General features: G+C 39.9%; 1 protein-coding gene across 1 annotated transcript; it reads right to left on the reverse strand.

Moving 5' to 3' along the window:
- Positions 1-1,066: 1,066 nt before the first annotated feature.
- On the reverse strand, positions 1,067-21,471 carry PXT1 (peroxisomal testis enriched protein 1). The gene is made up of 3 exons (XM_028162771.2): positions 21,303-21,471; positions 7,592-7,722; positions 1,067-1,199 (listed from the first exon to the last, which is right to left on the reverse strand). The coding sequence occupies exons 1-3, from the start codon at positions 21,469-21,471 to the stop codon at positions 1,098-1,100; spliced, it is 402 nt and encodes a 133-aa protein (XP_028018572.1). The 3' UTR covers positions 1,067-1,097.
- Between the last annotated feature and the right edge of the window lie 832 nt (positions 21,472-22,303).

A 22,303-nucleotide genomic window follows, 5' to 3' on the forward strand; every position in this document is an offset into this window, starting at 1 on the left:
CTCAAGGTACAGAACAGGGTATATTACATGCTACCTTTTGTGTGTATATATATATTTACTGGTATTTGTACAAAGAAACTCTGGAAGGATATGTAACAAATTTATAAACATAATTGGGATTCAGTATAGAAAATAAGAGCAAGGGTTTTCATTGTAAACCTTTTTATACGGTTTTGATTTTTTTAACCATATGAATAAATAAATACCTACTCAAAAGACTTAAAAAAAATAAATAAGAAAGACGTTTTAGGATCTGTTCCCTGCCAGGAAGCCAAAACCTAGGTGATGATAGGCATTGCCTGAGACAGACCTAAAAAATGAGGGTGTTTCCCTTTGGAAGGATGAAGGCGATGCTATATATGATCAAACTACAAAATTATGAACCCCTATGAGCAGGAACAAGTGGAATCCCTCCTTCACAAAAGAAATATGCACAGGTGTTTCATGCTCAATAAAACAACCATATTTATTTCATGTTTTAAATTATTAAGTTTTTAAACAACACTTTTCCTACAAAGAACTCAAAATGCATATACAGAACTTAAAATTTATAACAACAAATTTTCTTAACACTTGCCATACTTCTCAAAGGGTGGAGGGAGGAATATGAGGTAGACAGAAAGGTAAAAAGAGGACGGGGCACTGCAGGTCTGGACGTGGGCAACGAGAGTGGGGTCAACAGGCTGCTGGAGGACCTGGTACCCAGGGAGGGGGGCCCAGGAGAAAGCACCCATTCCTGTGACCTCTGGTTTGGGGATGAGGTTCAATTTCCCTCATAAGAGGAAATGTTCGAGGTTTCCTTACAAGGAGCACTGGGACTATCCACAGCACTGGTGTTTCCTAAGCAGCAAGGCCTCCTGGGTTCCTAAGTTCCTTGGGCTCTACCATGAGGCAGTCATAGACATCTCATTGCTGGTTGACCAGTGAACAGACAAATGGCCAGTGAGTCCGCAGTTCTCCAACAACCAGGCACAAAGCAACGATGGGTGAAAACAGAGGAGGTAGAGACGGGTCTTCTTCCCATCTGCCCCGGTGGGATGCATATTTTCTCAGAGGGTAGCAGGAAAGCAGAACCTGACATTTATGTTCCTTTTACATCACACATGGTTATTCCAGAGAAAGCGCAACAACATGTGAACTCCTCCAAAGAAAACTAAGGCAAAATGAGCCAGGATAGCTCTGCCTTCTTGTTGAAAATCCTGTTTAAAAAGAGAGAGAGCAAGAAAGAGGTTAAAATTTTTTTTAAAGTGATAAAATAATCCAAAGTTAGAAATTCGGTATTGATATTAATTCAATCAATGCCACAGACAAGCTTCTCGGGCTGCTTCATGAAGTGTATGAGTGGAAGAATATCTTAGTCTGTTCCATAATGTCCATACCCTCCACAACACCTTGGGAAGTTTTCCTCTGGATGTTTTCCCATCTTCACCATCAGCAAATTGGGGCACTCTTTTCAGGGTTGATTAACCTCTTTCTCTGGCTTCCCAGAGCACTTTCTTAGTCCTTTCAAAGAAGTAAGGGAGTCTGCTTTGGGGTTGGAAGAACAGACTTAGATGGTGAAGAGGGGTGAATATGAGCACAGTTGGAAGTGACGAAGACCACAGCAGGTTTCTGGAGCTGTAAGTAAATGCCACTGTTTTTATGGGAGTATCAGGAGAAGAAGGCTGGGGGCCAGACAGAAAGGGCTCTCCCTGGCCCTGCCCTCCTCCTGCAGTCTGTTCTCAACCCAGCAGCCTCGGGGACTGTTGAGATGCGGCCCCTCTGCTCAGTGCTCTCCAGTGGTTTGGCTGCACTCAAAAGAGCCCTTACAGTGACCTCAAGGCCCTGCCACCCACCTCTCTGACCGTATCTTTACGGCTTTCTGCATTACTCAGCTTCAGCCACCCTGGCCTCCTTGCTATTCTTCAAATTTGCCAGACATGCCCCTGCCTCAGTCTTTGCTATTCACCTGCCTCCACTGCTCTCCCCCCAGGTCCACGGATCCTCCCCTACCTCTGTCAAGGTTTTGCTCAGAAGGCACCTTCAGTGAGGCCTTCCCTTAAAATTGCAAATCCCCCAACACTCCTCATGACTATCTGATAAACTATATTCTTTGTTTGTTTATTGTTTGTCTCCACGAGATCAGGGAAGTTTTCTCTTGATCACTGCCATATCTCCAGCACTTAAATGGAGCCTGACACATAGTAGGTGCTCAATAAATATTAGTTGACTGAATGAATGAATGCATGATAAACCATTAGCAGCAGGCTAAGGAATTTAGACTTTGTCCTATCAGTAACTGGAAATCATGAAAGAACTTTTTTTCTCCCTTTTATAGTTGATATCAGTTACAAGAATTGAATGAATTTCCTTCCAGCAAGGCAGACAAGAAAATGTATAGAGCACTGAGTCAGATGCTCGTATATTTAAATTCCAGTTTTGCCACTTAGTTGCTGAGTAACCTTGGATAGGATATCTAATCTCTCTGAACCTCAGATGCCTCTCCTGAAATACCTATTCCATTAATTCATAGAGTTATTTGGAAAATTAAATAAAACACATAAGAGTATCTCAGAGTACGTGGAAGAAAATGTTTAATAAATGTTCGTTTCCCTCTTGTCTTTCTAACAAACTAAGAAATTCCTTATACATTACTGTCAGGGTCCCAGAGAAAACAGATGGCATACTCAAATTAGGAATAATTCAGGGAAGGTCAGATAAAGACACTCTCTACAAAAGTGGGGGGAGGAGGCATAAGGGTAGTCTGGCAACAGCAGAGTTGTTGCCACTCCTAGGCCTGTAGGGACAGGGAGGGGGAAGTTTCTAGAACCCAGGAGCGAGTCCTGTGGAGAAAAATTTCAAAGACACATTTAAGATCGTAAAAGCAACAGGAAGACTTTTTTTATATTATTTATTTGGTTGCACCAGGTCTTTTTTTTTTTTAATAAATTTATTATTTATTTATTTATTTTTGGCTGTGTTGGGTCTTCGTTTCTGTGCGAGGGCTTTCCCTAGTTGCGGTGAGCGGGGGCCACTCTTCATCGCGGTGCGCAGGCCTCTCACTATCGCAGCCTCTCTTGTTGCGGAGCACGGGCTCCAGACGCGCAGGCTCAGTAGTTGTGGCTCACGGGCCCAGTTGCTCCGTGGCATGTGGGATCTTCCCAGACCAGGGCTCGAACCTGTGTCCCCTGCATTGGCAGGCAGATTCTCAACCACTGTGCCACCAGGGAAGCCCTGCACCAGGTCTTAGTTGCGGCTCGCGGGCTCTTTAGTTGCGGCACATGGGCTCCTTAGTTGTGGCTCGTGGGGTCCTTAGTTGCGGCACGCAGGCTCCTTAGTTGTGGCATGCGAACTCTTAGTTGCAGCATGCGTGTGGGATCTAGTTCCCTGACCAGGGATCGAACCCGGGCCCCCTGCATTGGGAGCACGGAGTCTTAACCACTGCACCACCAGGGAAGTCCCAACACTATTTTTAAACACACTTTAGGAAATTTACATGCTGCATATTAAAAAAAAAAAAAAAAAGACCAGGTCCTTGAACCAGAACCCCTCAAAACTAGATGGCAAAATAGAAGAAGTTATTTTGAGAATCAAGGCCTATTTGAAAACACAGAACACTTGCTTAAGTGAAAAGAATAAGAAGTCAAGCTATGTGATAGCTCAAGGACAATCGATTTGGTAGACAAAAATACACCTTGGTGAGCTCCTTGCTGGGGAGTTCCAAGAACAAGAATAAAAGTTTCTTTAAATACATCAAAAGCAGGAAGACATCTGGAGAATCAATGTGACCACTCGATTAAACAAAGTACAAAAGGTGAATAAATGACTATATGAAAGAAATATACCATGCTAGATTTGAAATTCTGTTATAGTTGCTTGAGGTAAGCCTTAAAGTAGCAGAGTAAACCATGCATTTTACTCTTTAGCATTTTAGAGGCAAACTTAGGAGGAATTTTTAGAATTATTTTTAAAATATTCTGTGGTCTATTTAAAGTGTTCTAAAATGCAATTTTGCAGTACAAGACAAGATTACTTTAAAAGTCTAGGTCAAAGCTAGCTTTGTAAAATGTTGCAAGAAAAGCTAGGGCAGGCATACAGATAGACATATAGATCAATGGAATAGAATTGAGAGTCCAGAAATAAACCCCAAAATTTACAGTTAGTTGATTTTCAACAAGGGTGCCAAGGCAATTCAGTAGGAAAAAAGTAGTCTTTTCAACAGATGGTGCTGTGACAACTGAATACCCATATGCAAAAGAATGAAGGTGAACTTTTAATTCATACCATATACAAAAAATTAACTCTAAATGGGTCAAAGACCTAAATTTAAGAGCTAAAAGTCAATCTCTTGAAAGAAAACATAGGTATAAATCTTCATGACTTTGGATTAGGCAATGGTTTCTTAGATATGACCCCAAAAGCACTAGGAACAAAAGAAAAATAGATAAATTGAAATTCATCAAAGTTTAAAACTTTTGCACTTCCATGAACATCAAGAAGGTGAAAGACATAAAAGGAGGTGAAAGACGAACTTCAGAATGGGAGAAAATATTTGCAAATAATATATCTGATAAGGAACGTACATCTAGAATATATAAAGAACTCCGACAACCCAATTTAAAAATGGGCCAAGGATCTGAATAGACATTTCTCCAAAGAGTTACACAGATGACCAATAAGCACATGAAAAGATGCACAACATTAACCATCAGGGAAGTGCAAATCAAACCCACAATGAGATTCTACTTCACACCCACTAGGCTGACTATAATCAAAAAGACAGTTAACAATACATTTTGACAAGAATGTGGAGAAACAGGAACCCTTGTACCCTGCTGGTGGGCCACAATGTAAATAGTACAGCCGCTTTGGAAAATGGTCTGGAAGTTCCTCAAAAAGTTAAATATAAAATTGTCATATGACTCAGCAATTCCTCTCCTAGGTACTCAAAAGAATTGAAAACACATGCCTCCACAAAAACTTCTACACAAATGTTCATAGCATCATTATTTATAATAGTCAAAAAGTGGAAACAACCCAAACGTTCATCAAGTGATGAATGGATAAACAAAATGTGATATATACATACAAAAGAATATTATTCAGCAATAAAAAGAGATGAAGTACTGATTCATGCTACAACATGGATGAACCTTGAAAAAAATATTGTGTTAAGTGAAAGAAGCCAAACGTAAAGACAACATATTATATTAGTCCTCTTATGTGAAATTCCAGAATAGGCAAATCCAGAGAGACAGAACATAGATTGGTGGGGCTAGGGGGGAAAATGGGAGGAAATGAGAAGGGACTACTATTGGATTTGAGGTGTATTTCTGGAGTGATGAAAATGTTCTAAAATTGATTGTGATGACTGGCTGTACAACTCTATGAATATACTACAAACCATTTATTATATTGTTGAAATGGGTGAATTGTATGTTATGTGAATTTTATTTCTCAATAAAGTTATTATTTTTTTAAAAAAGAAAAGTGTCAATTTATTAAGCTGCAGAGGTAAATTTAAAACATAAGTAAATTACAACTTAAAAGGTAAGGGGAAAAAATCATTACCAAAAAAAAAAAAAAAAAAAGGTAAGGGAGAGAAAGAAAAGAAAAATGGAAGAATGGAAGAGGTGGTTACATGGAGAAGTGACTTCCTGATTGGGTTGAGGTAAACTTAGAAAATAGGTGGTTGTGATTTGTCCTACTCTGTTCTCCTCTTCAGAGAAAAAATTAGAAGGAACCAGGAGTATTCAGAGTGTTAGCTAATAAAGAAGCAGAAAAGTTGAACTAAGGACTTGCCCAGAATTCATAAAGCACAGTCATCAGTGAAAACTATAGAGGAAGCTGGAGCATGGAAGGGAGGTGGAGAGTATCATGAGTGCCCTGTAATAAATGATACACAGCAAAGAAGTGTTCAACTCCAAATAGTGAAAGGGCAAAGGCCAAAAACAAATTAATTTTTTGGCTTCAGTAACATCTATTGATCATTTTCTGTGGGTCAGTCTCTATTCCAAGTGATTTACATAGATTATCTCTCTTAATGTTCACAACAGCCTACTCTCTGCACCATGCAGCCAGGCTTCATTCTAAACGTAAATCAGCACATGGCACTCTCCTGCTCTCCCTCCCCAGAAGCTTCCTTTATACTTGGCGCAAAACCCAAACACCTTACCCCCGCCTTTAGGACGGAGGCCAACTCCTGGACTTCAGCACCCCCAACTCCAGCCAATCTGGCCTCCTTGTTGTTCCTATCCCAAGGGCTTTGCCCTCCCAGTTTCCTCTGTCTGGAACACTTTCCCCCCAGGTATTCCCATGGCTCACTCCCTCACTTCCAGTCTCTGCTCAAATATCGCCTCCCCAGAGAGGCCTTCCCTGATGACCCATCCAAAGTCACTCTCCATCACTCAGTATCCCCTAGAGTCTAGTCATCTGCTTTACTGTTTGTCTCTCCTACATTATGAGTCCTATGACAGCAGGCTCATCTTCCATTCCTGCTCTCTGCCTGGAACTGAGTCTGGCACATAGTAGGAACTCAATAAATGTTTGTTGAGTGAAATTGGTCTATCAGTGCCTGGAACTGAGTCTGGCACATAATAGGCACTCAATAAATATTTGTTTGAGTGAAATTGATCTATCAGTATTTTATTTGTGTTTGTTTCCTTCTTACTTTCAGTAACGTTATTGTTGGGACCTTCCATTCTTGTTTTGTCTCAGGGAATGTTTTATTTGAGGGCATGGCTGAGTGCTGCCACATTTGGACCAGAGCATAGAAGAGGGCCTGACACTCCCTGAAGTCAGCATGATGGCAGCAGCAGTGATAAACAAGAAATCACCACAGGCACCTGTCCTGTGATGCGTTTAAGGGGAGGAAGTTGGGCTCTGAGGGGCAGCCAGCCCCCTACCACAGAGCCCCACGTGATCATTCTCTAGCTGCTGCCAACTACAGGTTGTTCTGGAGGAAAACTAAGTGGGCTGTGGATTTCATCACCCCTAAGATTTGAAACAGTAATCATTATTCTTTCCTGTTTCCCTTATATCTCATACAATAATCAGGAGAAACAAAGAAATCAGGGGGAGTTGGGCTTAGATCATAACCTGGTTTGGTTCAAGGAGGATAACCACCATCTAAGGCAAAGGTTCTCCTCCCTGACGGAGTGTTAGATTCACCTGGACTAATCTCTCAAGGTGGGGCCCAGCATCTGTAATTCTTAAAACTTCACAGGTGAATCTAACATGCATCCTAGTTTGAGGGTATGGAGCAAAGTTTCTCACACTTTAATGTGCACTCAAATCCCCTAGGGTGTGTGTAAAACGGTAAATTCTGATTCCAGAGTTGTGGGCTGGGGCCCGAGATTTTGCACAGCTGACCAGCTGCCAAATGATGCTGACGCTGCTGGTGCATGGACCATACAGTCAGAGTAGCAAGTGTGAGATCTAATACTGGCTTTGACCCAGGTTCACAGTTTTCAGATCTAATGCTTGGCAATCCAGTCATCATTAATCTATGTGTTCTGCTAATTCCTGGGCATCCCAGCCACTTGACAGCCATTGTTCTGTTTGTTCTTTCTTCCTCCCTGACAGGCCCTTACTGGGGAAACTGAATTCTCACCTCTTGAACCATTCTATGATCGATGCTGTCCCCGATGTTTCTCAGCTGCCTGGCCAACTTGTGGATTGTTTCCTCCTGGTGATGGTTCTGGCCAATGCTATTCTCCTTGGGCTGAGAAGGTGGGTTGTGATCTGCATAAGAATTCAAAGAGAAAACTCCATTAACTCTGTAAATCACTCACCACTAGTCACGTAAAACTGTCTTAGACAAGGAGAGGGATGAAATCCCAGCATCATAATGACTATTGAAAAGGAAAGCCTTGCCCTGGAATAGATCAACTCTGTCCAGTAGAAATATAATTCAAGCTACATATGAATTTTAAATGTTCTACTGGTAAAATCAGGTAAAAATAATTTTAGTAATATATTTTACTTAGGACAATATATCCAAAGTATTATCACTATAACGCAAAATCAATATAAAATTTTTAACGATATGTTTTACACTCTTTTTATTATATTTAAGTTTTCAAAATCCAGTGTTTATTTTATACTTAGAGCACATCTCAATCCAGATATCAACTAATTTCATTGGAAAACCTTGTATTTTTATTTCATGAAGTTTACAGTTAAAAAGTAAATTTGTATATTCAAGTTGTTCCAAACATACCTAAAACTTCTCCAACAATTAAGTATCAGTTTTTTAAACTTAAATTAATTAAAATTAAATAAAACTTAAAATTCAGTTCCTCAATTGCACTGGCCACATTTCAAGTGCTCTATTATTTTCCAAGTATTGAATTTTTAATATCCAGAAGGAAAAAGTATCTTACTTTATGCTGAAAAGTTCTGAAAATAAAATTGTAGTCTAAATGACCTAGTGGGGAATTTGGAAAAATCTCATGGTTAATCTTTTTGAAAGAATAATTCCTTCATAAAGCAAATAATAAGCCTCAATGTATTGGAACTCTTAAAAATATTGTTGTATGTTGAGAATCCTTCAGTTGCATTTAGGAAAACTTTTAAGCAAATGTGCTTCTAAGGTTTTATAAGTGCTTTTCCACTGCCAGCTATAATGTGAATATTTTATTTTCTCAAATGATGGTCATCCTTTTATAATCTTGATTTTGTTCACTAAAACTAGAGGTCTGGGGCCTTCTGGTTCAAGACTGAGCACAAGCACTGACCTCTCCATTTCTCCTAGTCCTAGTCTTCTCCCAAGACCCCACCAAAATGAAAGTATAAAAAAGAGTAAAACCACAACAGTGAAGAGAATGGGAAGCAGGGTCAAGAGCAGATGAGAGATCTGTATATGTTTCTAGAAGGCAGAAAGCAGAGAAGACAAGATATGGACAAGTGAGCCAGACAAAGAAAGTGCCAAGAACCCACGACAGGAAACCCATTTACTCCACCAAGACCCTGAAGCTGGGAAAGGGAGACATGCCATTGACTATAATTCTGATGAGGATCAACTGTACCACTTGGTACCCTTGACAGCCCCAGCCCACTAGACCCATCAGATTTCTGGTAAAAAATCCAGATCACTCTTCTCTAAAGAGGAGAACAAATCTTGTGGAGAAAGCTAAAACTTCTTTATGAATGTTGGTGCCTTGGGTTAAAGGTCTCCTTGTTCTGGCATTTGAGGGACCTGGGGCCAGAAAGCTTCCCTAACTCATTACCCTAAAGCTCCCCCAACTCAGAGCCCCCATTTGAGTCCCCACTCAGTGAGGAGCCCTGGAGAAGCAGTTAGGCACAGTGGTAAGATTCTGAAGCCAGATCATTTGGGTTCAAATGTAAATCCACTACAGATAAAACTATGTAACCTAGGAAAGTTATTTAATCTCTCTATGCCTCAGTTTCTTCAACTGTAAAATGGGAATGATAATGTATTATTTTATCAATTCTAAGATTTTATAATGCCTCCAAAACAGAATGTGTTTTATAGTCTATGGCATGTCATAGTCCAACAGCATTGTTTACCTTCTTAGCAGGAAACAAAATTATAGTACATTTTACAATTGATGGAATATTAAACTTAATGAGATACCACAGTAACTACCTGTAGAGGTGTTATTGAGATGATTAAATGAATTAATATATTTAACCTGTGCAGGACAGCACCTGGAACATGGTGGCTACTGCTACCACCTGGAGAAACAGTCCCACTCACATAACAGCAGAAAAAACCCACACCAGCTAACCAGTCAGTATTTCTTTAAAATAACAAAAGATGACCAGGCAACTGAGAAGAACCACAGAATGAAAGAGAAATGCCAGATAAGCAACCAAAACAGTAAAACTGAAGAAAACAGATATAATTCAAGGAACAGAAGGGAATGTTTGCAAATTCTAATGTATATGTTTAGAGAGAGTTAAGAAAACATTACATTTAGGAAACAAAAGAGAATGCTATGAAAAAAGAATAAACCTACAACAAAATCTTTCAGATTTAATAATATGATTGCTAAAATTAAAAATACAATTGATGGTCTGAAAAAATAAAATCAAGGACATCACTCAGAAAAAAATCAGAAATTTTAAAATATGAGAGAAAAGATAGGTGATATAGAGAACCAATATGGAAAGACCAGTGTCTGATTAATCAGTCACAGAGGGACTTCCCTGGTGGTCCAGTGGTTAAGAATCCGCCTTCCAATGCAGGGGACACGGGTTCGATCCCTGGTCGGTGAACTAAGATCCCACATGCCACGGGGCAACTAAGCCCACGCGCCACAACTACTGAGCCCGTGCACTCTAGAGCCCACACGCCACAACTACTGAGCCCGTGCGCTCTGGAGCCTGCGCACCACAACTAGAGAGAAGCCCGTATGCCACAAAAGAGCCCGCACGCCACAACTAAAGATCCCGTATGCCGCAATGAAGATCCTGTGTGCCGCAACTAAGACCCGACGCAGCCAAATAACTAAATATTAAAAAAAAAAATGAGGGCTTCCCTGGTGGCGCAGTGGTTGAGAATCTGCCTGCTAATGCAGGGGACACGGGTTCGAGCCCTGGTCTGGGAAGATCCCACATGCCAAGGAGCAACTGGGCCCGTGAGCCACAACTACTGAGCCTGCGCATCTGGAGCTTGTGCTCCGCAACAAGAGAGGCCGCGATAGTGAGAGGCCTGTGCACTGCAATGAAGAGTGGCCCCCGCTTGCCGCAACTAGAGAAAGCCCTTGCACAGAAACGAAGACCCAACACAGCCAAAAATAAATAAATAAATAAATAATAAAAATAAAGGAATTCCTTTAAAAAAAAAAGTCTAAAAAAAAAAAATGAGAGTCACAGAAAGAGAGAAATAGAGGGGGGAAATTGTCATAAGACAACTTCCCAGAGCTAAAGGACACCAAACTTCAGATTAGAAAGTCCCACCAAAAAAAAGAAAACCCCACCAAGTTCTCAGGACAACAAACGAGGAAATAAAATCCTCACCTTGGGAGCATATCGATATTTCAAAATACCAAGCATAAGGAGATGCTAAAATTCTCCAAAGAGAAACATGGATTAGTTTGATGACTGATTTCCCATCAATAATGGGTACTAGACTATAGTAGAACAATTAATGCCCTCAAGGATTTTATAAAAAATTACTTTCAACCTAGAAGTCTCTGACTATCTAATTCTCAATAATTTGTGAGAGGTGAAGAAAGACATTTGCAGACATGCAAGGACTCAAGAAGTTGTTCTCCCATGCACAATTTCTTAGGAAGCCTCTTGAGAAAGTTTTCCAGTAAAACAGAGTATGACTAAACCAAGAAAAAGAAGATTTAGCAAAAGGTGGATCCAACAGTGTACCAGACTTAGAGAGTGATGAGATTAGAGCAAGAGAACGGCTCTAAAAGGGAAGTCCCTGAGGAAAGGGAGATTTGGTAGAAGAGATAGCATGGTTGAAAATTTGGGGAAACTTGAAGATATCATAACTACAAATCATGTGAGGAGGGGCGGAGAGGCAATGAGAAAGTCCAGAAAACAATAAAAGGTCATACAGGAAGTTTATGGTCCAAAGTGAAGCCAATTAAAATGTGGCTTAGTTTAAACTGAAGGAATTGTTTTATAGTTTCTTCCAAAAGGGTATTCCTCTGTGTTAAACTTTACAGTACTTTACCTGCATCACTAGTGATGAAATAAAATTCATATTTTATGTCAAACAAGAAAAATTTAAACATAAAACTTTTCTTTGCCTGTTTCAGCCTCCTCCTTCCCCTTTAGTGTGTATTGTAAATCTGTGGTAACCAGACCTCCCTAGGAGATAACCTTCCTTGTTACTTTTATAAGGGGCCACCATAACCCATGACCCACTACTTGTAGATCTGGATTATGTAAATTGTCAACAATATGTCATTTAATGTACAGCCTCCTGTCTCAAAAACTTATATAACTGTGCTTTGACCTTTAACAGGCAGAACAGTTCTCAGAGCTTTCTGAGAGGCTGTTCCCAGGTTATAATCCTCAATTTGGCTTGAATAAAATTTTCCATTTCTTTCTTAGATCGACCAATTAATTTTTTTGTCGTCACTAGGCATAATTTTAAGCAATCACAGCTTTAATCCCCTATTTCATTACTGGGAGGTGATTATTCTCAGGGAAAGTCATTTCAGTACATATGGACTTTATTGCTGGTAGTGACCACTCCTGAATCCCAGAGCCTTAAGAGAGTATGAAGAGTATTTGCACAACCTTTTTTTTTTTTTTTCTTGTTTCTTGAGGTAGGCTTGTATTGCTGTAAACTTCCCTCTTGGAACTGCTTTTGCTGCATCCCATACGTTTTGGATCGTCGTGTTTTCATTGTCATTTGTCTCTAGGTATTTTTTGATTTCCTCTTTGATTTCTTCAGTGATCTCTTGGTTATTTAGTAACATATTGTTTAGCCTCCATGTGTTTGTGTTTTTAACATTTTTTTCCCTGTAATTGATTTCTAATCTCATAGCGTTGTGGTCAGAAAAGATGCTTGATATGATTGCAATTTTCTTAAATTTACTGAGGCTTGATTTGTGACCCAAGATGTGATCTATCCTGGAGAATGTTCCGTGTGCATTTGAGAAGAAAGTGTAATCAGCTGTTTTTGGATGGAATGTCCTATAAATATCAATTAAATCTATCTGGTCTGTTGTGTCATTTAAAGCTTGTGTTTCCTTATTAATTTTCTGTCTGGATGATCTGTCCATTGGTGTAAGTGAGGTGTTAAAGTCCCCCACTATTATTGTGTTACTGTCGATTTCCTCTTTTATAGCTGTTAGCAGTTGCCTTATGTACTGAGGTGCTCCTATGTTGGGTGCATATATAGTTGTAATTGTTATATCTTCTTCTTGGATTGACCCCTTGATCATTATGTAGTGTCCTTCCTTGTCTCTTGTAACATTCTTTATTTTAAAGTCTATTTTATCTGATATGAGTATTGCTACTCCAGCTTTCTTTTGATTTCCATTTGCATGGAATATCTTTTTCCATCCCCTCACTTTCAGTCTGTATGTGTCCCTAGGTCTGAAGTGGGTCTCTTGTAGACAGCACATATATGGGTCTTGTTTTTGTATCCATTCAGCGAGCCTGTGTCTTTTGGTTGGAGCATTTAATCCATTCACGTTTAAGGTAATTATTGATATGTATGTTCCTATTACCATTTTCTTAATTGTTATGGGTTTGTTTTTGTAGGCCCTTTTCTTCTCTTGTGTTTCCCACTTACAGAAGTTCCTTTAGCATTTGTTGTAGAGCTGGTTTGGTGGTGAATTCTCTTAGCTTTTGCTTGTCTGTAAAGCCATCGATTCTGAATGAGATCCTCGCCAGGTAGAGTAATCTTGGTTGTAGGTTCTTCCCTTTCATCACTTTAAATATGTCATGCCACTCCCTTCTGGCTTGTAGAGTTTCTGCTGAGAAATCAGCTGTTAACATTATGGAAGTTCCCTTGTATGTTATTTGTCATTTTTCCCTTGTTGCTTTCAATAATTTTTCTTTGTCTTTAATTTTTGCCAATTTGATTACTATGTGTCTCGGCGTGTTTCTCCTTGGGTTTATCCTGCCTGGAACTCTCTGCGCTTCCTGGACTTGGGTGGCTATTTCCTTCCCCATGTTAGGGAAGTTTTTGACTATAATCTCTTCAAATATTTTCTCAGGAACTTTCTCTCTCTCTTCTCCTTCTGGGACCCCTATAATGCGAATGTTTTTGCGTTTTATGTTGTTCCAGAGGTCTCTTAGGCTGTGTTCATTTCTTTTCACTCTTTTTTCTTTATTCTGTTCTGCAGCAGTTAATTCCACCATTCTGTCTTCCAGGTCACTTATCCGTTCTTCTGCCTCAGTTATTCTGCTATTGATTCCTTCCAGTGTATTTTTCATTTCAGTTATTGTATTGTTCATCTCTGTTTGTTCTTTAATTCTTCTAGGTCTTTGTTAAACATTTCTTGCATCTTTTCGATCTTTGCCTCCATCCTTTTTCCGAGGTCCTGGATCATCTTCAGTATCATTATTCTGAATTCTTCTTCTGGAAGGTTGCCTATCTCCACTTCATTTAGTTGTTTTTCTGGGGTTTTATCTTGTTGCTTCATCTGGTACATAGCCCTCTGCCTTTTCATCTTGTTTATCTTTCTGTGAATGTGGTTTTTGTTCCACAGGCTGCAGGATTGTAGTTCTTCTTTGCACAACCTTTTACCTTTGTAAAATAACAAGTGGACAAGAGGGTATTGGAAGTCGTGGCCTCTCCACATGCTGGACCATCTGCTTCCAGATTGGAAAAGACATGCCTCCCTTTTTCAGAAACATACCACCTCAATGGAACTCAAGGCTTTGTCTCAAACTCAGTGTGACCTCTTCTTCAAGTAAAGGAAAGTGGCTTCTTTTAGGAGAGCATTAAGCCATTAACTAGTGCTTAAGAGTCAATCATTTTGAACATTTTAATCTTTCAAGTATAAAATCAACAGTAATTGCCCCATCTCAAAGGACACACCCTCTCAGAATCAATTAAACATACTATAGTTGAATGTCCGATTGTTAACAGTACCTAATCTGAAAAATAATTTCCAAAAAATGTGCTTACATTTAGCAGGACTACTAGTCAATCTCAGAAAGGCTCAAAGTCTCTTACCAAGGACACGCTGCTCCTTTAAAAAAGGATTACCAGTATCACCCAGGATTGAAGTACAGCAAAAGGGAATTAGTCACGCAATGAGAATGAAAGGAAGTTTGCACAACTGAAGCGTGAATTCGAGCTACCAGACTAGACTTGGCATCAGTAAGTGTAGACTACTCTTCCAAGAGGTGCCCTGATGAAGGAATGAGAGAGAATGGACAGTAGCAAGAGGAAGAGGTGTGTTGAAGGAATTCTCTAAGTTGGGAGTCTTGAGCAGGTTTGTAGGTTGAGGAGAGGAATTAGCGCAGGAGTGATGGAAAATGGAAGGTAGAGTAGGGCAAATTGTTGTGGCGAAGTCCCAGAGGTTTAGGAGAAATGAGAATGAAAACGTGAGGAAGGATAAATTTTGAATGGGGGGGGGGTCTTCCCTTCCTTTGAGATAGGATAGAAAGAGAGAAGATGTGATGCTCATGTAAGGAAGACTGCAGTAAGGGCTAAGGAGATTAAGGTGTTTACCCCCAGTGACATCAGTTTTGTCCATGAAGCAGAGAACTCAACCATCTGCTGAGAAAGAGAGGAATCCTGAAGTGGCTGAAATTAGTCACCAACAGAAATGGATAAAAAGAAAACTGACCAGAGCTAAAGACCACCATCACCCCCCAAAAAAAGAGAAAGAAAAAATATGTATATATGACCTTGATGTGCATTCTCTTTCCAGCTGGCAAGAGTCCTAAACTTGGATCTAAAGAAAAGAAAATTTTATCCTATCCTCACATAGGAGAAAGTCTTGACTCAGTTACTTTCTAATTTCCTGTTCTTAGATTCTCTGTGCCTCAGTTTCCTCATTTGTCAAAAGGGACTTTAAGATTATTCTGAATATTAAACAATAATGTTCATGAAGTGCCTGGTATACAATAAGTCCTATGTCATATGTCTTAGCTACTACCACTGGACTTGGTGTTAGACTATATTTACATAGATACAATAACATAAACCAAGATTGTTGGTTTTTAAATATTAGAATCAACTGATGGAAAAAGCATGGAAGAGTTGGTTTTGGCTGGAAGACAGAATGTATATGTTAAAACTCCAGCTAATAAAAATTAAAAATACAGTTGTGCCTTGGTATCGAGGGGCATTGTTTCCAGAACACTCTCCCCTACCCTGGCAGATACCAAAATCCGAGGATGCTCAAGTCCTTTATATGAAGTGATGAACCTGGCTGGGTTCAAAAGTAAAGAGCTCTGAGGGCAAGGGTCCCCAGAGCTCCAGGACAGTACACAGAATAGAGTGGGAAGGATGAGATGGGGGCAGGGAGAGCCAGGGTCTCAGTGCATTAATTCACTTCAGCCAAGGGTAAGCTCCTAAGTAGGTGGCTTAAATAGTAGGTGAAATATATGGCCCTTTGATCAAAATTGCAACCATATTTCCTGTCATTTCAGTTTCTACTGTTGTTTCAAGAGTATCTCACCTCAAGCCATTTTGAAATGACACCCTAACAATTAACTGACACCCCAGCAAGGATAATTTGACAATTACTGAGAAAAGGTGAGGGCACCAGTGAGGGCTGAGAGTTCACGCAAGAGGGAAGGTGCCCAGAGAGAAGAAAGGGCAACCGAGTGGGGACACCCTCCAAATGAATATCATCTACTTCAAAATGGGTTTAGGGCCAGCCCTACCTGTGCCAATCAAAAGCATAATGATTTGCAACTATTATTTTACCTGATTAATTGTCACCTGGGGAATACAAAATCTAGTATCTGCAGTAGAAAGATGGAATACAAGTTGGATAAGTTTCAGTAATGGACGTTGGGAGAAATGAAGGAGCCGTAAGGATGCCAACAAGCCTTGGGTATCCCAATTGGGTAGGCAAAGGGGCAGAGAAGGAAGGACCTAGAGATAGGATGCAACAAAAGATTGTGCCCAAAGCAAGAGGTGTGTTTTGCATTCTGGAACTCAACATAATAACATATTTTGTGTATGTCTGACCAACTAAGTGGCAAAACCCTTGAGCACATGTATCTATTTCATAACTGGAACCTAACTCAGTGCCCTACACAGATATTGTTGATTATGATTATAAAGTTGCATAAGGGGGTGGAGAGAATGGGACAGAAAAGGGTTGGAGGGAAAATGTTGGCTACTCTGTAAGTTGATCTAAGGACAGCCCTACCTTTTCCTTTGTCGTGAAGACAGCTCTCCTTTCATTTAAAGTTGCAAAATAGCAATAATAATGCACATTCACATATTTTAAACTCTTGGTATAGAACCTTATCAAAATCCTGGAGACCCTCTCACAGTTGGTGGTGGAAGTGTAAATTGGTACAACCTCTGTGGGGGGCAATGTATCTATTTATCAAATTTTACAAATGCAAATGTGCTTGAGGTTATCTATTGTAGCACTGGTTTCAATATTAAGTGTTTGGAAACAACCCAAATGTACATCAATAGGAAACTACTTAAATAAATGATGGTGCATCCACACTATGGAATATTATGCCACTATAAATAAGAATTAGGAAGCTCTGTAAGTATTAATGCAGAGAGATCTCCAGATCATAATGTTAAGTGAGAAAACAAGTAAAAACAATGTGTTTAATGTGCTACCTTTGTCTAAAAAGGGAGGGGTATATAAATTTATATTCACAATTGTTCATATTCGCAAAAATAACCTCTGGAAGGATACCCAAGAATCTAAGAACAGTGGCTACCTATGATAGGAATTGAGCAGATGGGGGACAAGAATGCAGGAGAGACTTTTCACTATATGCCTTTTCTTATTCTTTAGTTTCCCAACCTTGAAAGTGTATTTTTTTTTTAAGAAAACACTTACATAGCACTTACAATGTGTCAGCCACTGTTGCAAGCCATTTAAAATAAGTAATGCATTACTATTATTATTAACATAAATACTTATTCACATTTTAATTTTAAAACTATCCCAGAATTGTCATCATTGTACTGAGATTATGCCGAAAAATATCTTTGTTCTTAGGAGACAGTATGCAGAATTACTTGGAGATCAAGTTAGTTATGTCTGCAACTTTATCTCAAATGGTTTAGCAAAGAAAAACATCTGTGTATGCATTCATGAGTATGTGCCTCTGTGTGTGTATGTGTGTGGAGAGAGAGAGAGACAGAAAGCAAATGTGGCCAAAGAAATGGTAAATCCATGTGAAGAGTATATGCGTAAACCGTAGACTTATCTGTGCAACTTTTTTGTAGATTTTAAATTTTCCAAGGTCAACATTGGAGGGGAAAAGTATCTTAGAAAAGTCCTTAAAACTTAAAACATTTCCATTTAGTTTCTACAGAGTCCTTGGACTGGTTTTCAATGCCCTTAGAATAATCTCAACTTATCTGTCTGTCCTCCTCACTCTTCTTCTTGAACCTTATGCTCTAACTAAACTGTATCTCCATTCGACCAAATCTTACCTGTGAAGCATATCTCAAAAATTATTTTCTCTAAGTTACCTTTTTTGAGTCTTCCAAAATAATGTCATCTCTCACCACTTCGAATATCTATAGCACTTTCAGTTCTATTGAGATACATCGTAGTCTAGGTTTTGTTACGATCATTGCATGTTTTCATTACGTAAAATGACAGAGATGATTATGCATATTAGATGTGTATATTAGCATACTTACCTATTGGATACACATTGTCTATAGCAATAATTATGGGTTACCATTACTCCCTAAGAACTTGGAATTGAAAGAAAAAAAATGTCTTCTGACAACTAAAAGGCAAGATCAATGTGTGTTTAGTGGAAATAGGTGAGATGGGCAGTCATTGGAAGGGGAGAGGCTACTAGCTTTCCCTCGAACAAGCCCTTCCCTCTGCCTGCAACTTGCACCCTCCTTAACCCCCTCAGGTCTCAGTCTTGGGTTACATCTCAAGGGAAGCCTTCTCTAACCTCCCTAGTAGGTCAAAGCCCCATTACAGCATCTGGCCCTCTTCTTAGCACCTATCACATTATATTTAACGTTGGTGTGTGTAATTGACTGCTATCTGCCTCCTTTGCCAGACTGTCTGCTCCAGGAAGGAAAGGGCTGTTACTGTTTTTGTTCACCATTGTCACCCCAGAACCTAGCACAGTGCCTAGAATATAGTAAGCCCTAGTATTTTTTTTTTTTTTTGATGAATAAAAAAAGTAAATGTGTCCATCTAGAGGAGGAAAGGGAGAGGTGGTGAGCCTTAGAAGCACCAAAAAAAAAAAAAAAAGGCAAAATGAGCATCCAGGCACTCTCAAAGGGAGAAAGAAGCTGAATAACTGGACCCTCTACTGACTTCTACAGTTAATATATCCCATTTACACTAGCTATACATATGTGTATGTATACATATATGTGTGTTTATATATATTTATTTTATTTTATTTTAATTTTTTGGCCATGCCATGCGGCTTGTGGGATCTTAGTTCTCCGACCAGGGATTGAACCCGGGCCCCTTGCAGTGGCAGCACAGAGCACTAACCACTGGACCACCAGGGAATTCCCCTATGTGTGTATATATTTTTAATTCTGCCCTTTCCTATCAATACTTATTACATTTTTATAGGTGGGCAGGGCCTCTTTCCACTTTTAATCATTTTTGTTTTCCCAAGAATGTCTAATTTATCTTAAATGGCGTATCAGGATGGTTGCTCTGGACTTCCCAAAATCCTACCCACCACCTCGACTTTTCTAAGAAGTGTCTTTAATTCCCCATACAAATACTATGGGTTGTTTTTTTTTCCAAAGAGTTATGTTCATGCGTGTAGTGTAGATGTCCCCAAAGTAACAGAGATAAATTTGGGCTTCAGTAAGGACAAAAGCCACTAAGGGGAGAAAGGGACCTTCTCGATCAGCTTCTTCATTAAGAGTTTTACTTTGGGCAGTATTTGCAGTATCTATCTTAAATATCCTATCTATCTAATCTGTCTCTATCATCTGTCTCATCCATCATCCATCCATCCATCCATCCAATCAGGTTCCCAGCAGGAGAGCTTCGCAGGGTCGTCTGCGCGACCTCTCACACCTGGGCGGGCTCCGCGCCCACTGAGCTGCTCAGACCAGCTCTCCTGCTGGAAAAGCGCTTGGGGCGGGGCTGGCGGTAGAAGTCACGTGGGCGGCTGTGACCAATGGGAAGCGCAGACGGCGCGCGTTGGCCGGAGGCGGTCTCTCGCGGCGGAGGTGGTCTCCCGTGCCGGAAATGGTGCGTATTGCTGGTTCCCTGCCTCAGAGTGGAGTGAGAGGGAGGGAGGCGGGGCACCGGGAATATACCGCCTGGCACCTCCGATGACCCTTTAGCGTTAGCGTTCTCGACGCCGGAATAACAGTTCTATGTCCCCCCTCACACCGCACCTCTCAGTCTGCACATCCCCCATTCCTTTAGTGATACCGTAAAATATAAGGGGAGAAAAGCACTGCTTCTTCCTGAGTCTGTCAGGGAAGGAAATTGGGCGGGGGGGAGGTGGATTGTGTCTGCTACCACCTCTAATCGGGGCTTCCCTTGTTCCTGTCTGGCGGTCGTTGAATGCACACTGGTGATGCACCAGTCGAAAATGCCAGGCGCAATTAAGATTTTACATACATAGTAAAACGAGAGCTCTAGGCGAGAAAACGAACAGATCAGGTTGTTGGCTGTTACTCCCTAACTCGAAGGTAGTAGCATTATTAATTCTTCACCCTGCTTCTGCTTTTGAGGTGAAACTGTAATTAGGAAAGCTTTTGGGGTAAATGTGGCAACCGCGCACAGTGCGCCTCAGTTTCATGAGGGTTCTGTGAGGCTTAAGTGGTATAGTGGGTGTGAAAACATTGGAAAAGGTTTACAATAAAATACAAGCTCTAGAATACTGCACAACTTTATGAATATACTAAAACCCACTGAATTGTGTGCTTTAAAAGTTTGAACTTTATGGTGTATGAATTACATCTCAATTTTAAAAAGCAAAATATACGTTCTAGAGGGTATTCATAGATGATACAGGCTCAGGCTTTGATAAATCATTGTTGACACCTGCCCAGATGAAAATTCGAAATTTTAGTCGATTGAGTTCTTTCTAGAAAATGGATACCATATTTGATATGGTGGCAAGCGTCTATCAGGATGCTTGAAATTTCCACTTTCTCAGTGGCATGTAATTCTTTTAAATCGGAGAATAGTTTGAGATTAATTTTAGTAATTCCTTTCAGGTGTCTAGCATATTTTTAATCTAAAGTCTTTTTTAAAAGTCTAAAACCTCATACATATAACCCTAACACTCTTTAATGCTTTTCAAAACATGACACTTTAATTTTCCGACATTTTGGGACATTTAGGAATCACACTTTTTTGAAAAACAAAATTTCACATTTATCTTTCCCTCATGTTCCTTCCTATATTGACAAAATCAAGAAGGAACCTAAACTGAATATTCCCTACCTTAACAATGCAGACATTTTCAGGTCAAGTTTAAACATAAATTTTTATTAAAAGATAAATTTGATCTATTTCAGTCAATTTGGGATCATCTTAATTAGTTGTCACACCAGTGATTCAGGGCTAATAGAAACTAAGAGATTTATACCATGAAGCAAAGTCAGTTTTAGATTTTTCTATGTAAGAACTTTGATGAATAGATTTATGACTCACTACTTATAGTTAATGTTTAATTTTATATCCTCAATATCAAGAAAAATACAAGCTAAGTAGAATATTTAACTTAGTTTAATACAAATAATATCTTACCTGGGTTCCTTGACATGGCTGAAACTGGCTGGGAGCTGACAAGTCGGGTCATGTAAGCCTTCTGAAAACTGTATTTCAACCACAGTGATTTGCAACAATTTGTTACTTTGGGAGAGAGATTCAGAAGTTGTTTAGGTTCACAAACACTGGCATGTTTTTTCTTCTTCATGTTTTTTCCCTGTTGAAAAAATATATTTTCAGAGGATTTCCCCCATTTCTCAGTATATATTTGGTATGTTAGATGAATACTGATGTTGTAACACAGGCAGCCTTTGTTCCGTATATAAAAAGGTTTTGGATTTGGGTGGAAAATGGAACAGGGTGATCTCTAAGTTCTTTTTCAACTTAAGTAAACATCTTTCCATGTTGTTTGGTCTTTAGATCTGCTACACCACCCTGCATCCTCATCTCCCAGCAGTTTTCATCATCTTTTTAATAGCTACATTCCATCAAGGGAACAGTCTAAATTAGTACACATAGAAGAAAAGAGACAAATTAGAAGCCAAAAGAAAAATAGATAAAAAAAAAAAAAAAAACACACCTAGGGAATTCCCTGGTGGCGCAGTGGTTAAGAATCTGCCTGCCAATGCAGGGGACACGGGTTCAAGCCCTGGTCCAGAAAGATCCCACATGCTGCGGAGCAACTGGGCCCGTGCACCACAGCTACTGAGCCTGCTCTCTACAGCCCGCAAGCCACAACTACTTAGCCTATGCTCCACAACTACTGAAGCTTGTGTCCCCTAGGGCCTGCGAGCCACAACTACTGAGCCCGCATGCCACAACTACTGAAGCCTGCGCGCCTAGAGCCTATGCTTTGCAACAAGAGAAGCCACCGCAATAAGAAGCCCGCGCACCACAACGAAGAGCAGCCCCTGCTCACCGCAACTAGAGAAAAGCCTGGGTGCAGCAATGAAGACCCAATGCAGCCAATAAATAAATAAATTTATTTAAAAAAAAAAAAACCTAGACAGGTGGGGAAGGTTGGAGATGGAATACATTCT

Source organism: Balaenoptera acutorostrata, chromosome 10 (assembly GCF_949987535.1).
Source record: "Balaenoptera acutorostrata chromosome 10, mBalAcu1.1, whole genome shotgun sequence".
NCBI lineage: Eukaryota > Metazoa > Chordata > Mammalia > Artiodactyla > Balaenopteridae > Balaenoptera > Balaenoptera acutorostrata.

What these genes read in the sequence shown, in the direction of transcription:
- PXT1 (XM_028162771.2), bottom strand. Translation starts at nt 21,471, where the DNA reads ATGAAGAAGAAAAAACATGCCAGTGTTTGTGAACCTAAACAACTTCTG. An exon ending in AGCCATGTCAAGGAACCCAG is followed by an intron (nt 7,723 to 21,302) that starts GTAAGATATTAT and finishes ATTCTTATGCAG; the next exon opens with ATCACAACCCACCTTCTCAG. An exon ending in ATCATAGAATGGTTCAAGAG is followed by an intron (nt 1,200 to 7,591) that starts GTGAGAATTCAG and finishes CTTTTTAAACAG; the next exon opens with GATTTTCAACAAGAAGGCAG.